Source organism: Trichechus manatus, unplaced genomic scaffold (assembly GCF_000243295.1).
Source record: "Trichechus manatus latirostris isolate Lorelei unplaced genomic scaffold, TriManLat1.0 scaffold00002, whole genome shotgun sequence".
Taxonomy (NCBI): Eukaryota; Metazoa; Chordata; class Mammalia; order Sirenia; family Trichechidae; genus Trichechus; species Trichechus manatus.
This window is the reverse complement of record NW_004443938.1, coordinates 36586800-36599133: the sequence shown is the minus strand read 5'-3', so window position 1 is coordinate 36599133 and position 12334 is coordinate 36586800. Positions and strand designations below refer to the sequence as shown.

The window sequence follows — 12334 nt, the reverse complement described above, 5'->3', positions numbered from 1 at the left end:
TCTGAGCTGCCGGTCTTTTAGAAGCTCAATGAATTAATAAAAACCAGATATTCCCGCCCTGGAAGCTGATAGGCAAACCCAAAACTTCTCCAATCACCATACAACCCAAGAATCACGCTCCTGTGACGTCTAGATTGTCGCGACAAGCACAAATCACTGTTTTGTTTTGCCGCAAACCAAAATGGTCTCCGTCGAAGTCAACGCCCTTTCCTCTGTGCACCAATCAGAATCTAGAGTTCCGGGCAGCGGGTTCTTCACTTCCGCCTCGTCTTCCTTGGTCTCTCTTAACTTCTCTTAGCGAGTCTGAGGACCGACCGCCTCCGACTAGAAACTGCTTCCGCGGCCCGGCGTGGCGAGGCCGGGAGGCGGTGGGCGCCATGAGCGCGGCGGGCGGCGGAGCGGCGGGGACGCTGCGGGTTCCGGGCCGCCACGGCTACGCGGTCGAGTTCTCCCCGTACCTGCCAGGCCGCGTGGCCTGCGCCGCCTGCCAGCATTACGGCATCGCGGGTGAGGCCGGGCGCGCCGCCGGGCGGGGGCGGGGCCAGCCGCTCTGCGTGCCTCGGACGTCCAGGTCCGTGAGATCGGGGTTGGGGGCCGAGGAAGCCCAGCGCCCGTCGAACGTTAGCTTTTTCTGGTGTTGAAAGCACTTGTGAGAGTAGAGAGTGCCACAAATAAACGCTAGGGAAAGGCGGAGAGGCTGGTGTGCTCCGTTTCCTCAGTTGTCAAGTCTGGGAAGTTGGTTTACAGATAATGTGTGGCCTCTTTTCCAAGTAGTGTGGACGTAGGATACAGAAGTAGCCTAGTAGCCCATATCCTTCCTTAAGCTAGAACGGACTCCACCGCTGCCGACACACGGCCGGGTGCCCTCCGCCTTGCAGATAGCGAAGCGAGCCTGTGTGGTTGTCCGACCGGTGCAGCGGGACCAGCAGGACTTGGAAGACCGTCGTAGGGTCATCCCAGCGTGCTGCACATTTCCCACAATCTACACTCGAGCACCACTCTGAAACGTGCGTGCTGCCCGTAAGAAGGATGCTCCTGTGCAGCGCTTGAAGGTTTCCCCACAAGTGTCTTCATGATGTTTGTGAAGTTCTGGCCTTAACTTTGGTGGTTCTGGGAGGAATACATATATTCGATAGGCAGTTGTTAGGGATTCAAGTTAATTGTCTCTGGCTTGGGCTAGATGGAAACTCCTGGGTGCATTCTTGATTTTGCATTTTTAAAGTTCATATGCTAGTGATTGTACACGCTGAGGCTATATGAAACAAATCATTGCATAATGCCTGCCCTCAGTATTTTTTGTTTGCTCCTACAGCAGAGAAAAGAAATATTTGCTTTTGACATTTTTACCATTAACTCATAGTGTTTGTACATTCAGATTTTTTGATAGGTGTCCATCAATCAGGTTGAAGTATTAAAGACTCATGAGTTTGTAAAGATACGTTAAATCCTTTTAAAAAACTCATTAAAAGGAATTGGTATTAAAAAACTGAGTCATGTTTTAATAGAAAAGTTTTTCCCACTGTTTATAAAATTAATTATAATTTAAAAATATATGTTAATCCTTTTAGTAAAATAATCTGTCTTTGGTAGATAACTGATATTAATATTGCATTCAGCACTTTCTCATCAAGTATGTGGTAAATTCCGCCAGGTCTTTTCCACATTCATAGTTTTTAACAAGATAGACAGAAGTGGTGATCTATTTTAGATTAATTGACAAGGCAGGGTGATGTAGTTGAAGGAGCACAGTCCCTGGGGTTTGTAAGCCTCAGGTTTCTCGTCTGTAAATAGGTATGATAACATCTGCTTGGGAGGTTTGTGTGCCTGGCGCCATGCCTGGCCACAGAATAAAAGAAAACAGAAACCAAGCTAGTTGCCATCAAGTCGATTCCAATTTATGGCGACCCCATGTGTGTTAGAATAGAACTGTGCTCAGTAGGGCTTTCAGTGGCTGATTTTTCAGAAGTAGGTTGCCAGGCCTTTCTTCCAAGGCACCTCTGGTGGACTCTAATGGCCAACCTTTTGATTAACAGTCTAGTACATTAACGATTTGTACCACCCAGGGACTTCAGCCACAGAGCAGGCACTCAAGTATCTCTCCTCCCTGTTCGGGCTGTGCCTGGATGTCAGTCACAGATGAAATAGTAAATTGACTCTTTAATGATGGAAGCACAAGATCAAACCAAACCAAACCGATCCCTTTGTAATCGAGTTGATTATGACTTATAGTGATCCTATAGGACAGGGTAGAACTGCCTCATAGTTTCCAAGGAGCAGCTGGTGGATTTGAACTGCCAACCTTTTGGTTAGTAGCTGAGTTTTTTGTTTTTTTTTTTCTTATTTTATTGTTGTACTTTAAGTGAAAGTTTACAATTCAAGTTAGTCTGTCATACAAAAATTTATATATACATTGTTACGTGACCCTAGCTGCTCTCCCTATACTATGACAGCACATTCCTCCTTTCCACCCCGATTTCCCGTGTCTGTTCAGCCAGCTCCTTGACCCTCTCTGCCTTCTCGTCTCACCTGAAGGATCACTTTCTCATGATCATCTGGGAAACATCTGGACTTGACAGCACCGGCCCTGGTATTAATCATCTCTGCTATTCTGTCTGCTTCTCTGAGGTCTTCAGTGCTTCAAAATCTCATTTGCTTCAGAACTGTTCTTCTAGCTCAAGGCTGGAGAACTTGTGTTTATCCCCAGTGCTCCAATGAACGGACTGGCTAACTGTGCTGAATCTCTTCCTTCCATCCCCAAAATGCTTTCCTGGGAATGTGGCATACTATTAATATGAACCTGCCTTTCATTTATAGGAGCCCTGGTGGCACAGTGGTTAAGAGCTTAGCTGCTAGCCAAAAGATTGGCAGTTCAAATCCACCAGCCACTCCTTGGAAACCCTATGGGATAGTTCTAATCTGTCTTTTTTTAAAATTTTTTTATTGTGCTTTAAGTGAAAGTGTACAATTCAAGTTAGTCTCTCACACAAAAATTTATACACACATTATTATGTGACCCTAGTTGCTCTCCCTGTACTGTGACAGCACACTCCTTTCCACCTTGGATTTCCCGTGTCCATTCAGCTAGCTCCTGACCCTCTCTGCCTTCTCATTGCACCTCTGAACAGGAGCTGCCTGTTTAGTCTCATGTATCTACTTGAGCTAAGAAGCAGACTCTTCATGAGTATCATTTTATGTCCTATAGTCCAGTCTAATCTTTGTTTGGAGAGTTGGCCTCGGGAATGGTTTTAGTGCTGGGAGTAGGAGAGTTCTTAACCACTGCCACCAGGGCTCCAAAGGACAAGATAGAATGAAATGCAGAGTACATTCTCGATCCTTTTGTATACATGCTCCCAATCACTTTTGGGAGAAATTTGTGGTAGTAAAATTAAGTGCTTGATACCTCTTTGACCTTAGATGCTTTGTTGGCAGATAAGTGTTCAGTGGCATGACCTTGATGATTTTTTTTTTCCTCTTTAGGCTGTGGAACCCTACTAGTATTGGATAAATATGAATCTGGGCTTAGGCTTTTTAGAAGGTAAGGTAGCCCTAATTATTAAACTTCCGTATATTCGCTGTTGCTAATAATGCTTAATAGAACTAGGTTTTAAGTCTTTTTTGATCAGTAAAATGTTTTAATTGGCAATATAAAAGAAACTTGAGCATTTGGGTAGTATAGAACTTATTTTTGCCAATAAATTATGATGGTCACTTTTCTAAAAAAAAACTTTTGTTTCTTAGTATCCATTTATACATTATAAAATTTAAACCTCATAAAAATGTGAAATAGTTAGTGTACTTTGTGACTTTACTATGCTGTCATCTCAATGTAGTTTTGCTTTACTTATTCAGGAACTAATTGATCATTTTGCAGCTTATCCAGACCCTCTTTTCTTTTCTTTTTTCTATGCCTGTCTTGTCTGTGTGACTGTTGAACTCATTAATAACCTCCATCAGTATTAGTTAAAGGTAGAAATGGAAAAGAAATTTCATCAGAAAATAACGACCTGCTTATCGCTCAGGCAAAAGATTTATGGGAAAAGTTGAAATTATTAGTCTCAATTAGTATTTTGACATTCTTGCTGGTCCATCCTATAAACTGCAGAAACCAGTGAACACCCAGGTGTGGCAGCATGCCCTTATGTAAATAGTGCCATATTTATAATCAGGAGACCTGATTTTAATCTAGCTCTGCAGCTTTCTAACTGTGTGACCAGGGACTATTCCTTTACCCTCTCTGAACTTAGTTCTGCATCTGTCAGGCACCTGCTTTACTTATCTCCCTAGCTGTGAAGATCATATGAGATAACGTATTAAAATATTTGATAAACTATAAAAAATCGATAAACAAAAATGATGATCATTACTCTTTTTGTCAGCTGCCTGTGTAAGTAGATATACACACACACACACATATATATTTTTTTTTTAATTTCCCTGGTGTAGCTTTGACTGGAATGATGGTTTGTTTGATGTAACCTGGAGTGAGAACAACGAACATGTCCTCGTCACCTGCAGTGGCGACGGCTCGCTGCAGCTCTGGGACACCGCCAAAGCCGCAGGGCCACTGCAAGTCTACAAGGAACACATTCAGGAGGTAGGAACGGAATATTTCTGGGCTGGTTGTTTTTCTTTCCGAAATCCACGTAGAAATGGGGACATACCTTTAGGGGACAAGAGCTTAAACTTTAGTTTCTTTAGGGTGTTGTATATGTTTTATGTCACTTATTATTTGATAACTCGAACAAAGTATTTCTTGGCCTAGAAGCTGGGAAGGAAGAGAAAAGGTCTCATTAGTCAGTAAGAACGTTTCCAGTTGTACTTTGTGGCATCTTTTCCCTGAGAGGCCCATCACTTTCTTGATGCTGTTAGATTATGCCTGCCATACAGTGCCGTAAGGTAGAGTAGGCAGACATTTCACGGGAACATCACAAAATTGTCTTTAAGGCTTCCTTAAGACTCCTGAGGATTTTCAGAATACACTGGAACAAGAACATCAAGTACTAAATATGAGGCAATGCTTATGAAGAGATTTTAAATCTGAATCTGGTTCATACGTCTAGATTTTTTTTGTGTGTATGTGTTGCTTCAAGAGTGTTTGGGCTTGATTTATATTAAAACATATACATATATATTTTAATGAATGTGATGGTAAAGACATTCTTTTCTAGTGTTTTTCCTGACATATTTTAACACTTTTCCTCAAGCTAGCAGTAGATCCTTCCAATGAAAACTTGCAAACTTGCTTTCAAATTTGTGTCTACCACAGTGCCTGGCCTATAGAAGGCCCTCAGTAAGTGCTTATTAAATGCAAGAAAATGAGCTCTGGTGGCACAATGGTTAAAAGCTTGGCTGCTAATCCAAAGGTTGGCAGTTGAACCCACTAGCTGTTCTGCGGAAGAAAAGACCTGGCGATCTCCCATAAAGATTACAGCCTTGGATACCCTATGGGGCAGTTCACTGTGACAAGAACAATGTGCAAGAATGTTAGTCTTTTGTGATTAAAGATTGGTTATGTGAGTATTCTAGACGTAATTTTATGGCTATAGTTATTAAAAGTCAGTATTTCTAAGATTATTACTGAAAGTGATGAATAATTATAGTTCCTCTATTTTATTATGAAAATTGTTTGAATAAATGTAGTTAAAGCTTACCACATTTTCAGAAAATCTCTGAATATTAATACAACTTTGGTAAAGGAGGAGCTTAACTTTAGCACATTCAATGGAAGAAACCCCTCAGAGCAGCATGACGAAAATTGAGACATATTTGTAGTATCTTCATGATTTTTGCCATTTCCTTATATTACTTGTATTGTAATTAACTGAATGTTTTTTTCTAAATCCTCTAATTGCTACTTTATCCATGTGAAGTGTGGAATCACCTTGCAGAAAGCAATTTGGCCTTTGTTCTTGATTGTTTCAAGCTGACCAGACCCATAAGGACCACCTGGGGGTCCACTGGTGACTAAGCCTCATGAGGCATGATGTAATCTATTATGGCCACATGGTGAGGCTGATAAGAGCTCTGAGCCCTAAAGCTCAGATGGACTTCCTGGTTGGTGACTATCCACAGGAGAATATAGTGCATCCCTCTTTGGGACATGGAAGTTCCACGCTGTGACCCCTCCCAGACCGCACCCTATGCATCTCTTCATTTGCATCCTTTTTGGTTGTAATAAAGTTGTAGCTGTAAGCATGGTATACTCTCTGAGATTTCTGTGAGTTGTTCCAGCAAATTAATGAACCCACAGAGGCAGCGAGAGCCAGCAGGGACTGGTGCCTGCCTGTTTGGCAGTCTATAAAGAAGGGTTTTGTTCCGATTATATGTGAGCTCTGACCTAGCTGTGCATGGCTAGGGTCTGAGAAATGTTGTATGGGCAGCTGGTCTGAAAGATGGTGTCCTTATAACTTGTGAGCTCTGACCCAGCGCTGGGTGGCTAGGATTGGAGAGAGAGTATGCCACATGAGCAGCTGGTAATGAGAATGGAGAAGTATGAAGGTGAGGACTGGATCCATTTTCACTCTTTGGGAATTGGATTCATGTTGATTCTTACTGTGTAGTTAGCAAAGATAGAATTTACCCACAGTGCCCCTAGCTTAGTGCAGCATCCTAAAACAATAATGTTCATGAAACCACAGGCCTGATGGCTAGTTTGATATGTACATTTGTCTTTGATGTACATTAAAATGTATATATAAATATATGTACATGTAAATATATAAAATAAATAACATATAAAATAAATGTGTGTAATATAGATACGTATATAAAATAAATGTATGTACCACTTAAAATCACCTCATATACAACCAGTGATGAGTGTATTACTTGTTGTTAGCTGCTGTCAAGTTGGCCCCTAACTAATGGTAACGCCATGCACATGAAACAAAATGCTGCCTGGTCCTGCGTCATCCCCATCATCAGTTGTGGATAGGACCGTTGTGCTTCATAGAGTTTTCATTGGCTGATTTTCAAGCGGTGAGTATTTAGATTGCCAGGCCTTTCTTTCTAGTCCATCTTAGTCTGGAAGCTCCACTGAAACCTGTTCAGCATCATAGCAACACACAAGCATACACTGACAGATGGTGGTGGTGCACATGAGGTGCGCTGGCCAGGAATCAGACCCAAGTCTCCCACTTGGAAGGCTGGAATTCTACTACCGAACCACCACTGCTTCCGGAGTACATCTTACTTTCTGGGAAATAGTGTTCTAGAATGGCCCTGATGGATGGTCAGTCAGTCTTTATTTTATCGCAGTGAAAGTAAACTTTCCTATTTGACTTTTAAATTGCTTTAACGTTTAGGAAATTGCTTGTTTTAAGCCAAAATCTACCTTCTAAACCAAGTGTTGCTTCTGATTCCTTTTTCTAAAGCAGTGAGAAAAAGTCCAGTCCTTCCTTTCTAGAAGAGCTCTTGAAAATAGCCATCATGCTTCCTTTAGTCTTTCCCTTTTCCAGACTGTGCATTTGTAATTCCTTCAATATATGGTCACTCTTATCTTTTACCCTCCTGATAACCCTCCTTGGATACTCTCTTGTTCTTCAATGTCCCTTTTAATGTTGTATGCCTAATTTCTTCCAGAAATGTGATGATGAGTGCTGAGCTTTGTAAGACTTTGCCACCATGGTCTTGAGCCTCTACTTCTAATAATGCTACCCAAAGTGACTGTACATTTTCCTCAGCCATGTCATAATGTTGGGTTACCTTGAATCTACCAGTACAGCAACTGTTGTTGTTGTTAGTTGCCGTCAAGTTGATTCTGACACGTGACAACCCCATGTGTGCAAAGTGAAACTGCCTCATAGGGTTTTCAAGGCTTTGACCTTTCAGAAGCAGATTACCGGGCTTGTCTTCTGATGCGCCTCTGGGTGGGTTCAAACCACCAGCCTTTCCACTAGTAGTTAAGGGCTTAACTGTTTGTACCACCCAGGGACTCCCTAGTAAAGCACATAGGACTTTGTTATTTGAACTACTGTTAAGTTAGCTTTTTATCATTTTACAATTATGCAACTGGTTTTTTGAACTAAAGACATGTTTTGTCATCTTTTTTTTTTTTGGCAGAATGTTATTCTAGATTGCCCCCCACTTTTTTTTTTATATTGTACTTTAGATGAAGGTTTACAGAGCAAACTAGCTTCTCGTTAAACAATTACTATACATACTGTTGTGACATTGGTTGCCAACCCCACAACATGTCAGCACTCCTCCCTTCTTAACCTTAGGTTCCTTATTACCAGCTTTTCTGTCCCCTCCTGCCTTCTGATCCTTGCCTCTGGGCTGGTGTGTCCATTTAATCTCATTTTGTTTTATGGACCTGTCAAATCTTTGGCTGAAGGGTGAACCTCATGAATGACTTCATTACTGAGCTAAAAGGGTGTCCGGGGGCCATACGCTTCAGAGTTAGTCTCTGTCAGACCAGTAAGTCTGGTCTTTTTTTTTTTTGCCTCACTTTTTTTTTTAAATGCAGTTTTTAATAAACATTTGTATCAGTTAGGATCCTTTGGCTGTGTAATAGAAAACACAATTAAACTAAAAGTGGTTTAAATCATCCAAGTTTGTTATTTCACATAACCAGGCATATGGAGGTGGGATGGTTCTAGGCTTGGTTAATTTAGGGATCGACAGTGCCCTCAAATTCCCAAGTTCTTCTGTCTTTCCACTCTCAGTGGGTACCTTTTCCTCTTATGTTGGTTTCCTCATGGTCTCAAGATGGGCTGCTTATAGTTCTAGGTATCTTCTCCTCACCTTGCAAGGTCAAGAGGCAGAAAAAGGAAATGTCCCTGTCTTGAGTTTCTTTCTAAGACTGAAAAAAGCTTCCTTGAAGCCCCTCAGCAGACATCTCTTCACTTTTCTGTGGCAAGGAGAGCATCATGTGCCCATTCCTGACCCTGTTACTGGTGAGGGCAATAAGACCACAACGACACTGCCTTCACCTAAACAAGGTTTACCCCATGGGATGAGGAAGGGACCAAGCTTTTCTCGAGTGACATAATTGGGAGTCTGCTAGCAAGGAGGAAAAGGGGACTAGTCATTGGAGAGCCAACCATTGTCAACTGCTACAAACAAACTGCAGGGCAGGGTGACAAGTAGAGAACTGTTGAGTAAATTAATGAATGAATATAGCTGAATCCTATTTTTTCCACCAGTGTGTTCAGGGAAGCTACATTATAAAATAGAATGGCAAACAATGGTTCATTTTCTCCTATGGAAGATAGTAGAATAAGGATTAACAGCATGGTTTCAGAGTTGGGTTTGAACTCCAACTTTGCAGCTTAGCTTCTGTGTGACTTATTTTTCCTAAACCTTGGTTTCTTCATTTGTAAGCTGAGGATAATATTAATGTTTATATCATAGGGTTATTGTGAATGCTTGGAACAGAGCCCACACTAAATAAATATTAGATATTATTTGCTCTTATTATAATGGGGTTAGAAAAACTTAAAACAAATTAGGAATCCTCCAGTTACCCATTTTACCACTTGGTGGCTGTCTGAGAAATATCCAACAACCAATTATCAGATTATCAGATGAGTACCTAAGTACTGAAGGAAAAAGGAGAAATCTAACATTTAGATCTTTTTTAGACCTTGAGGAATGAGGGTCTTGGTCAGATAAAAAGAAAAAAACGAGCATTATCCATGTGCATAGCTTCTAAATTTTGCATTACAGCAAGAATCAAATTATTCTGCATTTTGTTTAACGGTAACCAAACCCCGAAAAAACCAAACTGTCGAGTCAATTCCGACTCATAGCAATCCTGTAGGACTGAGTAGAACTGCCCCCATAGGGTTTTCCAAGGAGCGACTGGTGGATTTGAACTGCCATCCTTTTGGTTAGCAGCCATAGCTCTTAACCAATGTGCCACCAGAGGCCATTGTATCTCTTCAGCCCCATGAAACACCTTTGGCTTAACCACTGCAGAATATGTAATAGGAATAGAAGAATAGAAAAATTTAAAACGGTTCAGAGAGAAGGAGAAAAAAAGAGACTGATTGAGAATTTGATTTCTCTACTTCATGACATACAACATACAACTATTGAGAGTAAGTTAAAAGTAACTTTAAAGGTTACATAGAATCAATTTAATATTTTTATTTCAATTTCTTATTTTCAGTTTATTACAGTTTTTAAAAATACTTAATTTGTTAAAATTTGTCCTCATTGTTAAACAGCGAGACTTGCCTATTTGCTGAATTTTTTTATATTTGATCTGTTTAGAGTTTTTGATCATTTCTTGTAAAAACTTATCTTTGAACTAAGTATACAGCTATTAATATTCTATTGTGGACAGCTATTAATATTCTATTGTGGATAGAACATATTTAACTATGCATTGTGTGGTAAAGATGTACCTGTATGGTTAAGATCTTGCTTGCCGTAAAGAATGAATCAGTGATTTACCCCTTTGATAATGATAAAAAGCTGAAAAGCCTAGAATGGTGGGTGTCAACAAAAAATATTAATGCAAAATGACAACCAGTCATGCATTTCACACTAGTTTGTTCCCTTTGGAAATGCATTCATGTTTAAAACTGCACAACAGATTTGTCATTTGAAAGGATATTTTCTTCTTTCTTTTCTGTTTTTTTGTTTTTTTTACAAAATTGAGGAAACACTTAGAAGTTAGACTTGATATATTTTCTTTTGCATGCTTAGTCATAAGGAGCTCTGGTAGCACAGTGGCTAAGTGCTCGGCTGCTAACCAGAAGGTCAGTGGTTCAAACCCATCAGCTGCTCCACAGGAGAAAGATGTGGCAGTCTGCTTCTGTGAAGATAACAGCCTTGGAAACCCTATGGGGCAGTTCTTCTCAGTCCTACAGGGTTGCTATGTGTTGAAATCGATTTGATGGCAGTGAATATACTTAGTCATGCTCAGCCATTCGTTCTGGAATAGGTTGCAACGGTAAAATTTTATTGCAGTTTAAGAGAGCAGTTTAAAACTACCCCCCCAAAAAATTGTCATTTTAGGGAAAAATAGTTTCTAGTCATCTGTCAGTTGAATCAATTCTCCCTCTTTGGATTTTACTACCAATTGGATATAATATCTATCAATACTTTTCAATCCTTATGTTTTGAAAGCATTCAGGTTTTTGAGCTTTGCTTAGTATTTTAGCCTTTAAAGTTATACTAAAAGAGCTAGACCTGTGTATACTGGTAGCACACATTATGTGCTAGGCATGTGGCACACGTAGTCATTGAAGATGCAGGTATGAATAAGATTCAGATGCCAATTTCTGGTAGTGGTTCAGGGACATGCAAGCAAACCATCTAATACAATGTGGTAAATATTGAGATAGGGGTATGTACAAGATACACAGAGAGAAGGACCAAGGACTGTCAAAAAAGAAGTGCTATTGGAACTCAGTCTTGGGAAGTTACTAGGAGTTTGGTAGGCCCCAAAGAGAAAAAATTATTTCTAACAGAGAAGAGTATCTGCAGAGGTACAGATTTGTGGGAAAGTATGGCATGTTTAGGCAGCCACAAGTCCTTTGGCATGAATGGAGGAGAGTGTGTGCTGTGGAATGGTGGGAGATGAGCAGGAAAGGCCCAGAACGGGCATGTCCTAAATGGGCCTTGAATGCCTGGTTAGGAGGTTTGAACTTCAGGCTTCGGAAGTTCAGGAGACCCAGCAGAAGCTGGAAGAGACAAGGAAGCATATTCCTCTAGAGCCTTCAGAGAGAGCATGGCCCTGCCAGCACCTTAATCTGGAACTTCTGGTCTCCAGAACTGTGAGAGAATAAATTTCTGTTGTTTAAAAAAAAAAATTTTCAGGAGAAAGATGAATTCTGTAGACTTGGTGCCACATGCAGAAAAACAGGACATAGATGGATGGACATGCTTTTTACCCATTTTCCATTTAGTCCACTTCTTCAGGTGTTAGGTAGGACTAGACTATAATTTAGGTATTTGTAATGAAAAAAGGTAGCAAATGCTTGTCTTAACTCAGTGATTCTCAAACTTTACTATGTATTAAAATCACTTGGGGAGCTTATCAAACTCTTGATGCCCAAATCACGCCTCATAACAATCAAATCACAAAGTCTAGGAATTGTATCTAGGCTTCAGTATTATTTAAAAATCCCCAGGTGGTTCCCATATGCAGCAGTGTTTGGAAGCCACTGCCTTAATAAGTTTTCATTTTAATTACCTTAATATGTTATTACCTAATATTTTGGGAATTGTAAGTGCCAAAATGTAGATTTTAAAAATTCTCAATCGGTCTCCGGCAAGATGGCGGTCTAGGCAGAAGCACCACGCCGTCCCTCCACAACAAAGATCCGAAAAACTAAGCCAAACAGAGAATCAACAATCCTGAAACCCTAGAACATCAAAT

At 40.6% G+C, this 12334-nt stretch overlaps 1 protein-coding gene across 2 annotated transcripts in view; it reads left to right on the top strand.

The window, feature by feature from the left end:
* The first annotated feature begins 261 nt into the window (after positions 1-261).
* Positions 262-12334, top strand: part of PEX7 (peroxisomal biogenesis factor 7) — a 137026-nt gene continuing 124953 nt past the window's right edge. Inside the window, exons 1-4 of one of the 2 annotated variants that reach the window (XM_023729835.1) lie at positions 290-507; positions 2492-2587; positions 3478-3535; positions 4444-4594. In XM_023729835.1, coding sequence (XP_023585603.1) covers positions 378-507; positions 2492-2587; positions 3478-3535; positions 4444-4594 — 435 coding nt within the window. In that variant the 5' untranslated portion in view covers positions 290-377. Of the gene's footprint in view, positions 508-2491; positions 2588-3477; positions 3536-4443; positions 4595-12334 lie in introns of both variants that reach the window. The other variant, XM_012554972.2, reaches the window with a different exon arrangement.